The sequence below is a fragment of the Carassius gibelio genome, chromosome A22 (assembly GCF_023724105.1).
Source record: "Carassius gibelio isolate Cgi1373 ecotype wild population from Czech Republic chromosome A22, carGib1.2-hapl.c, whole genome shotgun sequence".
NCBI lineage: Eukaryota > Metazoa > Chordata > Actinopteri > Cypriniformes > Cyprinidae > Carassius > Carassius gibelio.
Genome location: NC_068392.1, coordinates 374,301 through 393,301, shown reverse-complemented (window position 1 = coordinate 393,301; position 19,001 = coordinate 374,301). Strand labels below are relative to the sequence as shown.

At 39.9% G+C, this 19,001-nt stretch overlaps 2 protein-coding genes across 3 annotated transcripts in view; one reads left to right on the top strand and one right to left on the bottom strand.

Moving 5' to 3' along the window:
- Window positions 1-4: 4 nt before the first annotated feature.
- prkar2ab (protein kinase, cAMP-dependent, regulatory, type II, alpha, B) lies at window positions 5-18,988 on the bottom strand. Its single transcript, XM_052538375.1, has 10 exons — window positions 18,528-18,988; window positions 8,424-8,459; window positions 7,159-7,298; window positions 3,939-4,045; window positions 3,718-3,871; window positions 3,324-3,425; window positions 2,698-2,772; window positions 2,127-2,192; window positions 1,908-2,043; window positions 5-506 (listed from the first exon to the last, which is right to left on the bottom strand). The coding sequence occupies exons 1-10, from the start codon at window positions 18,844-18,846 to the stop codon at window positions 382-384; spliced, it is 1,260 nt and encodes a 419-aa protein (XP_052394335.1). The 5' UTR covers window positions 18,847-18,988; the 3' UTR covers window positions 5-381.
- LOC127942576 (uncharacterized) overlaps window positions 10,521-19,001 on the top strand; it is a 104,999-nt gene continuing 96,518 nt past the window's right edge. For both annotated transcript variants that reach the window (XM_052538384.1, XM_052538383.1), the window contains exon 1: window positions 10,521-11,276. In XM_052538384.1, coding sequence (XP_052394344.1) covers window positions 10,623-11,273 — 651 coding nt within the window. In that variant the 5' untranslated portion in view covers window positions 10,521-10,622 and the 3' untranslated portion in view covers window positions 11,274-11,276. The remainder of the gene's footprint in view (window positions 11,277-19,001) is intronic.

The window sequence follows — 19,001 nt, the reverse complement described above, 5'->3', positions numbered from 1 at the left end:
TGTCACTCTTTAATTTTAGGCTTTATTCAGAAACATGGATCATAGTGAGACAGGAGCATGAGGGAGCAGCGTTCCTGGAGTCAGGAGAGAATCTAGGAAGTGACTCTTCTCTACTTGTGTTTGTGTCGCTGTGTGTGTGTGTGTGTGTGTGTGTGTGCTGTTCTTCTAACAGAGCGGATGTGTTTCAGTGTCTGAGATCTCGCTGTGTGTGTGTGTGTGTGTGTGTGTGTTCTTCTGACAGAGCGGATGTGTTTCAGTGTCTGAGATCTCGCTGTGTGTGTGTGTGTGTGTGTGTTCTTCTGACAGAGCGGATGTGTTTCAGTGTCTGAGATCTCGCTGTGTGTGTGTGTGTGTGTGTTGTTCTGACAGAGCGGATGTGTTTCAGTGTCTGAGGTCGACGCTGGAGCCGAAGACGGCCAGCAGCTGCTGCTCGTACTGATGGATGTTCCTCTTCAGAATCTCCTTACAGGAGCCCAGCAGACGCTCGAAGGCCTGCACGTCGATCACTGCGCACACACACACACACACACCATCATCAGATAGAGTTCAGAGGTCAAATCACTGTGTAGAGTAACCTCAATCTCTTTAAATATGAGTTTACTAATTTCATTCATGCTTTACACTTCATTTTGCTTTAACAGATGTTTTAATGTTTTGACATCACATCTTTCTATTCTAAAAGAATTTTTTTTTTTTAAGATGTTTGGTTAGAGAAAGAAATTGAGTGTGTAAATGTGTTGTATTTTCAGAAACGACTTGCTAACACACTTCCAGCTGATCTCCATTACTTCTCAATTCATTTGACAGAACGTGATGAATATCTGATCACAAACCACTAGAATATGGGAATATTTAACTTCTTAAGTTCTTCCTCAGTATTTTTGTCTTGTTTTTCAGTGCAAATGACAAGATATTCTTAAATCAAAATACATTTAATGGAGATGCCAAATTACAGAAGTCTAGTTTTATGAGAAACTGATCAAAATGAACAGTTTATGACTAAAACAAGAACAAATATCTGTCTATGGGCTCAGAAAAATCTACTTAATTCCAGAAGAGAAGTTTTCATTCCCCACCGACAGATATTTGTGACTTGTGTTTCCAAAATGAGTCTCATTGAGCAAATCTTCAGAAATGAGTTATTTTCGTTAAAGGCCCTTCAGACTGAATATGATTAGCTGGAATCAGATGAAAATGACTGAGCTTCACGTGTTTGAATCAAGCTCAAGTTTCCTGAAGTTAAAACACTTCCTCCAGTTATACAATATACACACAATATAGCTATTTTATATTATTTACATTTACTCATTTAGCTGATGCTTTTATCCAAAGTGACTTACAATTGCTATATATGTCAGAGGTCAGAGGTCACGCATCTCTGGAGCAACTAGGGGTTAAGTGTCTTGCTCAGGGACACATTGGTGTCTCACAGTGGATTCGAACCCAGGTCTCTCACTCCAAAGGCATGCGTCTTATCCACTGCGCCAACACCACTCTTATTTATATATATATAAGAAACAAATAATGCATTACCTTTTTCATTTAACATCTAAACAAACTCATCACATGTACAATCCCTTTAGTGTGCTCATTACAAATAAACTGAATAATAAAACTACAGAAGCGGTTCAATCAAGAGCAGCGAACGATTCCTTCTTTTATCGGTAGATCAACATTTGTTCTTGTTTATAGGATGAACTCACTTCAGATCTTTATTTTGCATCTACGATAAACGCATTTTGATTTAAGGATGTTCAGATATTTGAGCGACACAAATTGGAGATATTAATTTTTGTAGTCCATGCAACACTTATTGGCGTGACAAACCGCTGTAATTGGTGCTCGTCAGTGTGTTCTTCCTCTCAGAGTCGACTCGAGTGAGTTAGAGAATACTGTGAGGTTCGTACCTAAACACCTGGTCTCTCCTGCTGCGTACACAGACGCCGCTCGGGGTTTATTAGTGACCAGCGCCAGCTCGCCGAAATACTGACCCCTGGAGCAGCGCGCCACCTCCACCTCCTCCTGCGACCTCTGACCCTGAGTCTGCAGACACGCCAGCATCAGATCACGCTAATCACACGCCACACACTCATGCTACACACGCCACATGAGCGACACACTCTTACTTTGCTTCGGATCAAGATCCTGACTTCCCCAGACTCCACGATGTAGAAGCAGTCGGCCGAATCTCCCTGAGAACACACACACACACACACACACACACACACACCGGTCAGACGTGAACCATGATGACATCCCGAGGAGATTAACACACACACACACACACACACACACACACACACACACACACACACACACAGAGAGACACAAACACACAGAGACACACACAGAGATACACACACACAGACACACACACAGAGACACAAACACACACACAGAGACACACAGACACACACACAGACACACACACAGATAGACACACACACACAGAGAGACACACACACAGAGACACAAACACACACACAGAGACACAAACAGACACACACACACACACACAGAGAGAGACACACACACACACACACACACACACAGACACACACACAGATAGACACAAACACACACACAGAGACACACACACAGATAGACACACACACACACACAGAGAGACACACACACACACACAGAGACACACACACAGACACACAAACACACACACAGAGACACACACACACACACCTGCCGTATGATCTGCTCTCCGTCACTGAACGTCTTCATCCCAACCACATCAACGATCTTCATGCGCTCCGTTACCTGACACAGAGAGAGAGAGAGAGAGACACAGAGAGAGAGAGAGACACACAGAGAGAGAGGGACACAGAGAGAGAGAGAGAGAGAGAGAGGGACACAGAGAGAGAGAGAGAGAGACACACAGAGAGAGAGGGACACAGAGAGAGAGAGGGACACAGAGAGAGAGAGAGAGAGAGAGAGAGGGACACAGAGAGAGAGAGAGAGAGACACACAGAGAGAGAGGGACACAGAGAGAGAGAGGGACACAGAGAGAGAGAGAGAGAGAGAGGGACACAGAGAGAGATAACGAAGGCTGTTGATTTAATGATTAATTCTGGATAAAAGAAGTGTATTTGAACAAATCAGCTGAATGAATAATTCAACGACTCACTCATTAAAACAGTCACTTGTCGCCCCCTACTGACACTTTTAATTCATTTGAAGTCATTTCATATTCAGAATATTATTTTAATAGTAATTGCAATGTTAAATTGTATACTTCTTGTCGTTACTTATTTTAGTTGTAAACAATCAAGCCCATGAAGCACCTGAAGACTGAACGGAGAGAAACACACCTGCAGTGACTTCAGCAGCGGCACGCTCTCGATGAAACTCTCGTACATCTTCCTCTTCTTTGCGTTATTTTTCACGATGAGTCTGTGGAAAGTGGATCTGTCCTGAAGACCATAAAAACACATCATCATCACTTAATAATGTTACATTCTTATATCTACTATTATATTGTTTATTGTTTAATTTTGGTTGGGTTGTAAAGTATGTTCCTTGCTGATTTTTATTCTGTTATATGCGTACACAACAAATACAGTTTTCTCTTCATACAAAAATGCCCCAGTACAATTAAATTAAATCTATTATAACTATAGCGATGAAAGTGAAATGTACTTTTGGATGGACTCCATGAATCACTATTAATGATGAGACGAGAGCAGTGCATGATGGGATGCTCACCAGTGCCCACAGCGCCCCCTCCTGGGTGGCTCTGATGCTGGCGGCGCGCGGCGTGTTGTACATGAGGGCCAGCTCACCAAAACTGCCTTTATTATCATAGCACCCCACACAGCGGCTCACGCCGTCCTTCTGAATCAGGATATCAAACACACCCCTGCAGACGGAGACAGACGTTCATCAGCCGCTCCTCACCTCAGGCACAGCACATGCTTCACTCTCACCTCTCAATGACGTAGAAATTATCACCATCGTCTCCCTGATTGATGATGCACTCGTTGGGTTTGACCAGCACCTCGAACATGCTGTCTAACACCTCAGCGAACTGATCCTGAGTCAGACAGAGAGTCAGTCTTAAACACTGTTCAACTCTTTAATCAACTCTTAAAGCAGCACAATGTCATCAGCAAATCTCAGATTGGCTTCCTCCCTAAACATCGAACCACTGACCATATTCACACACTACACACGCTCATAAATGGGGGGGGGGGGGGGGGGTAAAATATATGACTTAATTAAAAACATGTATAACCAAAATAAATGTGCAGGAAAAATTGGCCAGCAAAGGACAGAGTACCATATTTTCCGAACTGTAAGTCGCACTTTTTTTTCATAGTTTGACTGGTCCTGCGACTTATAGACGGTTTCAACGGCATCAACATAAACAAACGTTAATGCGCGAGCGCTTTTGTGGACCTAACTTAACTTCCGGTAGACTCCAAATAGAATCAATAACAACAGCCAAGTCCCTCTAGAGTAGATATTTTTTGTTAACAAACAAAATGTGTTTTCTGTGTGGATCAGGCGGACTTAATGAAAATGCAAATTCATTATTTGCCAGCAGGAGATGTTTTAAAGCACAGACATAAAGCGCGAGAAATAGAGGTTTCCCCAGTAACAGCTGTAAACGAAGCAGAGCTACGCTCACACGCTGCTTTATCAGGCATATAACATGCAAGTCTTCCTTCAGAAATACAGCGATATAAAAACACCTGTGCCTCATTTTGATATTTAAACATAAATGTAAGGAATTATTATTATTAAACATGCAGTACGTTACGTAATGTTACGTTCCTCATGTTTATTTAACAAAGCCTTTTTGAAAATCGATCAGTTTTAAAATTGTGGCGAGTCTCCAAAAATAAATAAATGTATGTGAAACACATCCCGCAGCACAGCCACCTGAGCCCAACTTCAGTTTACTCATCACCTTGCCTTTAACTGTGTTTGTAGAAGGCACTGCAGCCAGACCGATATACACAACACAGACCGGAAGTTAACCTAGGTCCAGGCGCGTGCGCCCGATGAAACCGTCTATAGTCAGGTGCGACTTATTTATCAAAATTAATTTAACATGAACCAAGAGAAAACATTACCGTCTCCAGCCGCCAGAGGGCGCTGTGTGCTGCTCACTGCTCCTGTAGTCTACACTGAAGACAGAGAGCGCCCTCTCGCGGCTGGAGACGGTAATGTTTTCTCTTGGCTCTAAATAAATGCGACTTATAGTCCAGTGCGACTTATATATGTTTTTTTCCCTCATCATGACGTATTTTTGGACTGATGCGACTTATACTCAGGTGAGACTTATAGTCCGAAAAATACGGTATTTTCCTCAGCAGCGAGGAGTGAGACCTTATTTAACATCTATATCAATGAACTGGCAGATCTTCTGGACCAGTCGAACAGTCCAGGACTACAATTACATGATACAGAGGTCAAATATCTACTGTATGCAGACGACTTACTAATTCTGTCTAAAACACCAGAAGGTCTCCAGAACAACCTTGACATTTTAACTAAATACTGCCAGGATTGGGCCTTAGACGTCAACATCCCAAAAACTAAGATTATGATATTTCAGAAAAGCCCAGAAATCTAGAACATAAACATCTATTTACATTTAACAACACCACACTTCAACATACTTTACAATATACTTATCTTGGTCTGGTTTTAACTCCCACTGGAAATTTCAAATTGGCAATTAAAACATTACTTATAAAAGCCCGCAGGGCACTGCACGCTCTACGAATGAAATTATTCAGAATAAACATCCCCATCAGAATCTGGACAAAGGTCTTTGATAGTGTGATTCTGCCCATTGCCCTGTATGGAAGCGAGATCTGGGGCCCAGCAAGTAAAGACTGGAACAAACATCCTTTAGAAGCTCTGCATGTGGAGTTCTGCAGAAGCATCCTTCACCTGCACAGAAACACTCCTAATAACGGCCGTCTTCCCCTAAACCTCATCATTAAAAAAAAAAAAAAAGAGTTTTAAAGTTCTGGATCCACTTAAATTATATATATATATAGTCCGGAAGATTCTCTTATTTTAAAGCACTATAAACACAAAAAAAGCGTGCAAAGTTGTCAGGGACATTATCATTGAGGATTTTATAGTATCTGATCACAATCTGATCTTATTTACAGTTTCTGTTCCTTACCAAACAAGTAAATTTTGCTCGGCTAAAAGATGGTTTCATCCACTAACGCCTAGGACACATATGGAGTTTAATGTGTCTTTTATGGAGATGTTGTAGTGTGCATCAGTTGTTGATAATGCTATCGGTGAAGTCTTTCAGTGGGGATTTAAAAAAAACATCATACTGCAGATTCTGCTTTACTGAGAGTTTTTAACTATATTTTTATGGCAACCGAAGTGAAATTTAAAAATGTTTTGATGGATTGCATTTTATCATTATTAATAATGAGACAAGTGCAGTGCATGATGGGAACTGATTTTGGTGATATGACTCTACATTTGCTTTTAGGTCTTACAGTGGTGTTTGATACAGCCAACCATCAGATTTTGATCTCACAGTTAGAAACGAAGTCTGTATTCGAAGTTATGCCTTTAATTGGATTAAGTCTTATTTTGAAGACAGAAGTTACTCTCTTCAAATGGGTGAAGGTATGTCAACATCAGCACCTTTATCTTGTGGTATTCCACAAGGATCTATTCTAGCACCAGTCTTCTTTTTCACTTTATATGCTCCTGTTAGGTCACACCTTGAGTAAATTTGGGGTGTCATTTCACTTTTATGTATCTCCCTCTGAAGCCAACTGCTTCTATCGCTGTAGAAAGGTTGGTGGAATGTCTTGGTGAGATTAAGGTATGGATGTCTGCTAATATGCTATGTTTAAATCAATCAAAACCCGAACTGATTTTAAGAAAGCCCTCCTGATTCTGTTGATACATCTAAAATGGAGTTGGGTGTACTATCCCCTTTCCGGACACATCAATTAAAAAAACTTAGGTAAAGTTTGTGATAGTGCACTGAAATTTGATTAACAAATAAATGAAACTGTCAAAATTAGTTTTTTGTCTCTTGTACAGCACTGTAAGTAAACATTGAATATTGAACAGACAGACACAGACACACACAGAGTCAGACACACACTCACTCACACACACAAACACACACACACACACGTCTATATGAACCTGCTCGAGGGTTTTAAACAGCAGTATGTCCTTGCAGGCCTCCTGTAGACGCTGACGCTGCTCATTAGTTTTGGGGTGAACGACCTTCGACTCGCTACCCTCATCTTCATCTTCATCAGGGTTATACGGCTCCGCACACACTGGAGGAACACACACTCACACTCACATTACAGGAAAAACTAACTACAGAAGACAGCCTGAGAGAATCAGTAACTAAAACCAAAAAAACACTTACATTCATTTACATTCCGAAGCAACATTCCTCATTTTAATTTAGATTAACTTGATGTACTAAAATAACTAAAACTGAAATAAAAACTTTGACATACTTTCTAAAAATGAATAAAAAATATATAATCAACTAAATTATTAAAGATGTTAATAAAATTAAAATGAAATCCTAAAATAAAAACAAATTATACAATTAAACTATTGGGGGGGGGGGGGGGGTGAAATGCTGGTTTTCACTCAATCTCCTGTTAATCTTGAGTACCTATAGAGCAGTACTGCATCCTTCATAACTCCAAAAAGTCTTTAGTTTTATTATATTCATAAGAGAAAGATAGTCTGTACCGATTTTTCCCAGAAAAACACGAGCGTCTGGAGGCGTGACGTGTGGGCGGAGCTAAAGAATCACGAGCACCAGTAGGATTTTGCGTTGAGAGCGTTTGGAAGCTGTGACATTACCGTGAGGAAAAAAAACATCCAAAACAAACCATGGCTAACAGTCAGATTCAGCCGTTTATTTATGATCCAGAATCAGATCCCGAGGCTGAAACTGAACGAGAGCAGCAGCAGCAACGACTCGCTCCGAGCGGGGCTCAAACCCGGGTCTCCGGCATTGGAGGGGACGCACTAACAAGGAGGCAGAGATATTTGAAGCAGTTTTACTCACTGCCTGCGGCTCCAACACACGATCGTGACCCTTTTTCGTTGGGACTGCATTATCCTTAAGAAATAAACGATGTGCAAATCCGTCGTCAAACTGGGCCTTGTTTGTAAAACAAGCATCTTCGAAATGCAGGGGAACAAACACTTGCACAACTCCGTTGATGCTCTGTAAAAATAAACTCCATCCACTGGTCCCTTAATGCTGTTTCTCTTTTGGTAATCTGTGCAGGGTTGTCTTGCCCTGGCAACCAAAAACACACTTCTTTTGTGACATTTCGCAACGCTCTCGCTCTGATCAGTGAAGTCTGTAGCATTTCACCCCCCCCTTTAAATATTAATAAAAACTAAAATAATATTCAGACAAAACACTTTACCTGATACACGTCTGTTGCATTTACTGGGTGGAGGACCTATAGATTGAGATAAATACAGAAAGATAGACAATAGATAGATGGATGAATGGATGGATGGATAGATCAATAGACAGAAAGATAGACAATAGATAGATACAGACATATAGACAGAGACAATAGACAGATACACAGACAGATAGACAGATAGAAAATAGACAGACAGAAAGATAGAAAGACAGACAGACAGACAGAGAGACAGAATGATAGACAGACAATAGATAGATAGACAGACAGACAGACGGATAGAAAATAGACAGATAGACAGAAAGATAGAAAATAGACAGACAATAGACAGATGGACGGACGGACAGACGGATGGATAGAAAGATAGATAGATTGGATGGCTAGATAGATGGATAGATAGATAGATAGATAGATAGATAGATAGATAGATAGATAGATAGATAGATAGATAGATAGAAAATAGACAGAGAGACAGACAGACAGACAGATAGATAGATGGATAGAAAATAGACAGAAAGATAAACAGATAGACAGACAGACAGAAAACAGACAGACAGACAGAAAGATAAACCGATAGACAGACAGACAATAGATAGACAGATAGACAACAGACAGACAGACGGAAAGACAAAAAAACGGATAGACAATACACAGAAAGACAGCCAGACAGATAAGCAGACAGACAGAAAATAGACAGACAATAGACTGACAGACAATAGATAGATAGAAAATAGACAGACAGACAGATAGACAGACAGATAGAAAATAGACAGACAGACAGATAAACAGACAGACGGATAGAGACAGAAAGACAGATAGATAGATAGATAGATAGATAGATAGATAGATAGATAGATAGATGGATAAACAGACAGATAGACAGATGGATAGAAAATAGACAGACAGACAGACAGAGAGATAGATAGACAATAGACGGACAGATAGATGAATAGAAAACAGACAGACAGACAGACAGATATATAGACAGATGGATAGAAAACAGACAGATAGATAGATAGATAGATAGATAGATAGACAATAGACAGATAGACGGATAGAAAATAGACAGACAGACAGATAGATAGATAGATGGCTAGAAAATAGACAGACAGACAATAGACAGATAGATAGACAGACAGATAGAAAATAGACAGACAGAGAGATAGATAGACAATAGACGGATAGATAAATAGAAAAACAGACAGACAGACAGACAGATAGATAGATAGAAAACAGATAGACAGACAGATAGATAGATAAATAGACAGATGGATAGAAAACAGACAGATAGATAGATAGACAATAGACAGACAGAAAATATACAGACAGATAGACAGAAAATAGACAGGCAGACAATAGATAGATAGTAAGATAGATACAGACATATAGACAGACAGACGGATTGAAAATAGACAGACAGACAGAAAATAGACAGACAGATAGACAACAGACAGACAGACAGACAGACGTACGGATAGAAATAGACAGACAGACATTAGACAGATAGACATAAAGATAAACAGACAGACAGATAGAAAATAGACAGACAGACAGACAGACAGACAGATAGAAAATAGACAGACAGACAGACAGACAGATAGATAGACACAGAAAATAGACAGACAGTCTTTATTATTATATGGTTGAATTATTATTAACTGGTTGACGGCTGTGCTGCGTTTGAGCTCCGTCACTGTATTCTTTTCATTGACTATTTTTAACTTAAAAATCTATTTTATACATCATCGTTTCCGTTTATATAACATGTGAATATATCCTCTATTGTATTCTACAACAAAAATAATCAGAGCGCGTCGCTAACACTAGTTTTATTTTGATCTCCCGGATCCGCTATTAGCTTTTAGCCCGTTAGCATCAGCAAGCGTGGTTGAATTGCTAATACTCTATTCGCACACATTACCACTGCTGTACTCACTGTTACTTGCTTTAATGGCGGATGAATGTCTCCACTCTGTGCAGCTCGAGCTCGAGGCCGTGGGGAAGCAGATTCGCGACCTGGAACAGAGGCAGGCCCAGCTGAGAGAGCTGAGAGAGCGGAGAGCCGCGCTGAAATCACCCCGGGCTGACGCTCACAAGTCCGGGGTAAGTATACAGCGTACTGTTAACAGTCCCACCACGTCTACTCCGTGTGTTTCTCTGCGCAGGCCCGGTGCACCCAGGACGCGATCTTCCCAGATGTCCTTCACTGCGACGCCGGGACACCACGGACCCTGGGTGCATCCACAGCGGAGGACGCGAGCCGGGTCCCGGGCGACGACATCTCCCCCTCCTGCCTTCGAGATCTCCATCCAGAACCGCTTCGCTCCCCTCCGAGAGACAGGACGCTACGCTGTGATCATCGGAGACTCCATCGTCCGACACGTAAGTGCTACGTTAGCCGAAGGTAAAGTCCACACTCATTGTTTGCCTGGTGCTCGTGTTCTCGATGTTTCTGCGCAGATACCCGCGATCCTGAAGTACGACGAGAGCCCCAGAGCGGTCGTGCTTCACGCCGGAGTTAACGACACCACGCTGCGGCAGACGGAGACGCTGAAGAGGGACTTCAGGAGCCTGATCGAGACGGTTCGCAGCACGACGCCCGCGGCGACGATCATCGTGTCAGGACCACTGCCCACGTATCGACAAGGAAACGAAAGGTTCAGTAGACTTTTTGCTTTAAATAAATGGTTGTTGTCATGGTGTAAAGAGCAGAAACTGCTATTTGTTAATAACTGGAATCTTTTCTGGGAGCGTCCTAGGCTGTTTCGCGCTGATGGATTACACCCCAGCAGAGTCGGAGCGGAGCTTCTCTCTGACAACATCTCCAGGACACTTCGCTCCATGTGACTAGTAAGACAATTCTCAGATAACTATTATGATGAGTTTTGTTAGATCACTCACACCAAAAGCAGTTATTGTAAATGAAATGATCACAGATAATAGTTTTGATTTACTCTGCTTGACTGAAACCTGGCTAAAACCAAATGATTATTTTGGTCTAAATGAGTGTACTCCACAAAACTACTGTTATAAGCATGAGCCCCGTCAGACTGGTCAACAATATATAGTGATATTCTCAATGTTACCCAGAAAACAGGATACAGGTTTAACTCTTTTGAAATACTTCTGCTAAATGTTACTCTGTCAGACATGCAAAAGAAATCTAATGTATCTCTTGCTCTGGCTACTGTGTATAGACCACCAGGGCCGTATACAGAATTCCTAAAAGAATTTGCAGAGTTCCTCTCAGACCTTCTAGTTACAGTTGATAAGGCGCTAATCATGGGAGATTTTAATATTCACGTTGATAATACAAATGATACATTAGGACTTGCTTTTACTGACCTAATAAACTCCTTTGGAGTCAAGCAAAATGTCACCGGGCCCACTCATCGTTTTAATCATACACTAGATTTAATTATATCGCATGGAATCGATCTTACTGCTATAGATATTGTACCTCAAAGTGATGATGTTACAGACCATTTCCTTGTATCGTGCATGCTGCGTATAACTGATATTAACTATATGTCGCAGCGATGCCGTCTGGGCAGAACTATTGTTCCAGCCACCAAAGAAAGATTCGCAAATAACCTGCCTGATCTATCTCAACTGCTATTTGTACCCAAAAATACACATGAATTAGACGAAATTACTGACAACATGGGCACTATTTTCTCTAATACATTAGAAGCTGTTGCCCCGATCAAATGGAGAAAAACTAACTTAGAAGTTTTTAGAATTGCATGGAAAAACAGTATGTCCAGCTATAGACAGGCTCTAAAAACTGCTAGGGCAGAGCATATACACAAACTCATTGAAAATAACCAAAACAATCCAAGGTTTTTATTTAGCACAGTGGCTAAGTTAACAAATTACCAGACGCCACCTGATTCAAATATTCCACCAACGTTAAATAGTAATGACTTTATGAATTTCTTCACTGATAAAATAGATAACATTAGAAATACAATAGCGAATGTAGATTCTACAGCGTCTAACACTTCAGTTTCATCCATCGCACCCAAAGATAAACTGCAGTGCTTTACAACCATAGGACAGGAAGAGCTAAATAAACTCATCACTGTATCTAAACCAACAACATGTTTATTAGATCCTGTACCCACTAAATTACTGAAAGAGCTGTTACCTGTAGCCGAAGAACCGCTTCTCAATATCATTAACTCGTCGTTAACTTTAGGACACGTCCCAAAACCATTCAAGCTGGCGGTTATCAAGCCTCTTATTAAGAAACCAAAACTAGATCCTAGTGTACTGGCAAATTATAGGCCTATTTCAAATCTTCCATTTATGTCTAAAATTTTAGAGAAAGTTGTGTCGGCTCAATTGAGCACCTTCCTGCATAAAAATGATATATATGAAGAATTTCAGTCAGGTTTTAGGCCCCACCATAGCACAGAAACTGCACTTGTTAAAATTACAAATGACCTGCTCCTTGCGTCAGATCAAGGCTGCATCTCATTTCTAGTCTTACTTGATCTTAGTGCTGCGTTCGACACCATAGATCATGACATACTCATAGATCGATTACAAAACTATACAGGTATTCAAGGGCAGGCTCTAAGATGGTTTAGATCCTACCTGTCCGATCGCTACCATTTTGTTTACTTAAATGGGGAGTCATCTCAATTATCATCAGTAAAATATGGAGTGCCACAAGGATCCATCCTAGGTCCCCTTCTATTTTCAATATACATGTTGCCCCTTGGTAATATTATTAGAAAATACGGAATTAGCTTCCACTGTTATGCTGATGATACTCAGCTATATATCTCAGATGACCAGATGAAACCTCCCAATTATCTAAGCTAACAGAGTGTGTTAAAAATGTAAAAGATTGGATGACAAATAATTTTCTCCAATTAAATTCGGATAAGACAGAGATATTAATTATTGGACCAAAAAACACTACACAAAATCTTGTAGATTACAATCTGCAACTAGACGGATGTACTGTTACTTCCTCTACAGTCAGAAATCTGGGTGTTATATTAGACAGCAATTTGTCTTTTGAAAATCATATTTCCAATGTTACAAAAACTGCATTCTTCCATCTTAGAAACATTGCCAAGCTACGAAACATGTTATCTGTTTCTGATGCAGAAAAGCTAGTTCATGCATTCATGACCTCTAGACTGGACTATTGTAATGCACTTCTAGGTGGTTGTCCTGCTTCGTCAATAAACAAGCTACAGGTAGTCCAAAATGCAGCAGCTAGAGTCCTTACCAGGTCAAGAAAATATGATCATATTACCCCAATTTTACAGTCTCTGCGCTGGCTACCTATTAAGTTCCGTATCATTTACAAATTATCATTACTTACCTATAAGGCCCTAAATGGTTTAGCACCTGCGTACCTAACTAGCCTTCTACCACGCTACAACCCATCAAGCACCCTAAGGTCACAAAACGCTGGACTTTTGGTCGTTCCTAGGATAGCAAAGTCCACTAAAGGAGGTAGAGCTTTCTCACATTTGGCTCCCAAACTCTGGAATAGCCGTCCTGATAATGTTCGGGGTTCAGACACACTCTCTCTGTTTAAATCTAGATTAAAAACACTCTCTCTCTCTTTCTCTTTCGCCAAGCATTCGAATAATGTATCTTTTTAATTGTGAGTGTAGTTGCATCTGATCAAAGGTGCATTTTTATTCATTAGCTTGGGTTAAACTCATTTTACTTTGTTGGATCAGCAGCTATGCTAATGATGTCTGTATTTTGTTTCTATGTTTCGCCACGGGATGTAACTAGGATTTACACAAGCTCCAGTCTGGATCCAGAACACCTGAGAAGAGATGATGCTGACCCCTCAGAGGACCCTGAATCAACAAACAGAACTAACAATTATTGCTAAATGTAATCATAACTGCATCATATAGTAACTTAATTAATAATATTGATAGTTCATCGTCTAGCTGACTACGTCTTGTATTATTATTATTTTTTTTTCTAAAATCCTGTCAAATGTGCACAAACTACTAGCTACTACTAAATATTGTAGAAACATAATTTTCTGTAAAGTTGCTTTGTAAACGATTTGTTTTGTAAAAAGCGCTATACAAATAAACTTGAATTGAATTGAAAACAGACAGACAGACAGACAATAGATAGACAGAAAATACAGACAGACAATAGATAGATAGATAGATAGATAGATAGATAGATAGATAGATAGAAAATAGACAGACAGACAGATAGACAGACGGATAGAAAATAGACAGACAGATAAACAGACAGAAAATAAACAGACAGACAGACAGACAATAGATAGACAGAAAATAGACAGACAGACAGACAGACAGACAGACAGACAATAGATAGATAGATAGATAGATAGATAGATAGATAGATAGATAGATAGATAGAAAGAAAATAGACAGACAGACAGATAGACAGACGGATAAATAGACGGACAGAAAATAGACAGACAGACAGACAGACAATAGATAGATAGATAGAAAATAGACAGACAGACAGATAGACATACGGATAGAAAATAGACAGACAGACAATAGACAGATAGACAGACAGACAGAGACAGACAGATAGTAAGATGGATAAACAGACAGACAATAGATAGATAGATAGATAATAAACAGACAGACAGACGGATAGAAAATAGACAGACAGACAATAGACAGACAGATAGATAGACAGACAGACAATAGACAGACAGATAGATAGACAGACAGAAAATAGACAGACAGACAGAAAATAGACAGACAGACAGACAGACATACAATAGATAGATAGATAGATAGAAAATAGACCGACAGACAGATAGACAGACGGATAGATAGACAGAAAATAGACAGACAGACAGACAGACAATAGATAGATAGATAGAAAATAGACAGACAGATAGACAGATGGATAGAAAATAGACAGACAGACAATAGACAGACAGACAGAGACAGACAGACAGATAGTAAGATGGATAAACAGACAGATAGACAGACAGACAATAGATAGATAGAAAATACAGATAGACAACAGACAGACAGAAAATAGACAGACAGACAATAGGACAGACAGACAGACAGAAAGATAAACAGATAGACAGACAGAAAATAGACAGATAGACAACAGACAGACAGACAAAGATAAACAGACAGACAGACATATAGAAAATAGACAGACAGACAGACCATAGACAGATAGATGGATAGAAAATAGACAGACAGACAATAGACAGACAGACAGACAGACAGATAGATAGATAGACGGATAGAATATAGACAGACAGAAAGATAAACAGATAGACAGACAGAAAATAGACAGATAGACAACAGACAGATAGAAAATAGACAGACAACAGACAGACAGACAAAGATAAACAGGCAGACAGACAGAGAGAAAATAGACAGATAGACAGACAAATAGATAGACAGACAGACGGATAGAAAATAGACAGATAGACAGACAGACAGACAGATAGAAAATAGACAGACAGACAGACAAACAGATAGATGGACAGACAATAGACAGACAGACAATAGCCAGACAGACAGACAAACAGATAGATAGATGGATAGAAAATAGACAGACAGACAATAGACAGATAGACAGACAGACAGATAGACAATAGACAGACAGACGGATAGAAAATATATAGATACAGACATATAGACAGACAGATGGATTGAAAATAGACAGACAGAAAGATAAGCAGATAGACAGACAGACAGACAGATGGATAGATAGAAAATAGACAGACAAACACAGACAGAAAATAAACAGACAGACAACAGACAGGCAGACGGATAGACAGACAGACGGATAGAAAATAGACAGACAGACAATAGATGGATAAACAGTCAGATAGACAGACAGACAATAGAAAGATAGAAAATAGACAGATAGACAGACAGATGCATAGAAAAACAGATAGAGAGACAATAGACAGACAGACAGACAGACAGACAGACAGATAGATAGATAGACGAATAGAAAATAGACAGGCAGACAGATAGACAATAGACAGACAGACGAATAGACAGACAGACAGAAAATAGACAGACAGACAGATAGATAGACACAGAAAATAGACAGACAGACAGACAATAGATAGATAGATAGATAGATAGATAGATAGATAGATAGATAGATAGACAGATAGACAGACCGATAGAAAATAGACAGACAGACAGACAGACAATAGATAGACAGAAAATAGACAGACAGACAGACAGACAATAGATAGATAGATAGAAAATAGACAGACAGACAGATAGACAGATGGATAGATAGACAGACAGAAAATACACAGACAGACAGATAATAGATAGATAGATAGATAGATAGATAGATAGATAAATAGATAGAAAATAGACAGACAGATAGACAGACGGATAGACAGAAAATAGACAGACAGACAATAGATAGATAGATAGATAGATAGATAGATAGACAGACAGACAGACAATAGATAGAAAATAGACAGACAGATAGACAGACGGATAGACAGAAAATAGACAGACAGACAGATAGACAGATGGATAGATAGACAGACAGAAAATACACAGACAGACAGACAATAGATAGATAGATAGATAGATAAATAGATAGAAAATAGACAGACAGATAGACAGACGGATAGACAGAAAATAGACAGACAGACAATAGATAGATAGATAGATAGATAGACAGACAGACAGACAATAGATAGACAGACAGACAGAGACAGACAGACAGATAGTAAGATAGATAAACAGACAGATAGACAGACAGACAGACAATAGATAGATAGAAAATACAGATAGACAACAGACAGACAGAAAATAGACAGACAGACAATAGACAGACAGACAGAAAGATAAACAGATAGACAGACATATAGAAAATAGACAGACAGACAGACAATAGACAGATAGATGGATAGAAAATAGACACAGACAATAGACAGACAGACAGATAGACAGACAGACAGACAGACAGACAGACAGATAGATAGAAAATAGACAATAGATAGACAGACAGATGGGTAGAAAATAGACAGACAGACAGATAGATAGACAATAGACGGACAGATAGATAGATAAATAGAAAGACAGACAGACAGATAGATAGATAGAAAACAGATAGACAGATAGATAGATAGAAAACAGGTAGACAGACAGATAGACAATAGATAGACAATAGACGGACAGACAGACAGATAGATAGATAGAAAATAGATGGAAAGATAGACAGAAAATAGACAGACATATAGACAATATACAGATAGATAGATAGATAGATAGATAGATAGAAAATAGACAGACAGACAGATAGACAGACAAACAATAGACAGACAGACAGGAAGATGGATAAACAGACAGATAGACAGACAGACAATAGATAGATAGATAGAAAATAGACAGATAGACAACAGACAGACAGACAAAGATAAACAGACAGACAGACAGACAGATAGACAGACAGACAGATAGACAGACAGATAGATAGAAAATAGACAATAGACAGACAGACGGATAGAAAATATATAGATACAGACATATAGACAGACAGGCGGATTGAAAATAGACAGACAGAAAGATAAGCAGATAAGCAGACAGACAGACAGACAGATGGATAGATAGAAAGATAAACAGATAGACAGATAGATAGACAGAGATGGATAGAAAATAGACAGACAAACAATAGACAGACAGATAGACAACAGGCAGGCAGACGGATAGAAAATAGACAGACAGACAATAGATGGATAGACAGATAGACAGACAGATGCATAGAAAACAGATAGACAGACAATAGACAGACAGACAGATAGATAGATAGACGGATAGAAAATAGACAGACAGAAAGATAGACAGACAGATAGACAATATATAGATAGATACAGACATATAGACAGACAGACAATAGATGGATAGACAGATAGACAGACAGACAATAGAAAGATAGAAAATAGACGATAGATAGACAGACAGATGCATAGAAAACAGATAGACAGACAGATAGACAATAGATAGACAATAGATGGACAGAAAGATAGATAAATAGACAGATGGATAGAAAAGAGACAGATCATTAATCAGCTCATAACTAACAGATGATAAAACCCGGGAGTTCTGTGCCCACCTTTGAATGTAAAGTCATCTGGGAAGTCATCCTCCTCCTCCTCCTCCTCATCTTCATCTTCTTGGTGTCTTTCCTCCTCCTCCTCGTATCTTTGCTCTTCCTCCTCGTCCTCGCTGGAGTCGGTGGGAGCGGAGTCCTGGTCGAAGGCCACGCCGCGGGTCACCGGAGAGCGGCTGAGACGGCTGGAGCTGCGCTGCTCCCTCAGACAGGTGAAGTACTGCACGGAGAACTCCAGCAGGTCCGCCGGCCTCCGCTTCAGCACCTCCAGCGTGTAGCTCTTCAGCAGCTCGCTCAGACCCGCAGGAACCTCCACGCTCATCCTGACTGACTAACACTCACACACAGTCCCAGCTCCAGAACCACTCTCAGTCTCCACCGCCGGCCACAGCCATCGACTCGTGACAGATCGACTGTGGAAAATATTGACTGTCCTCAAAAATATCATGACCACAGGACGCAGATCACAGCTTTTAT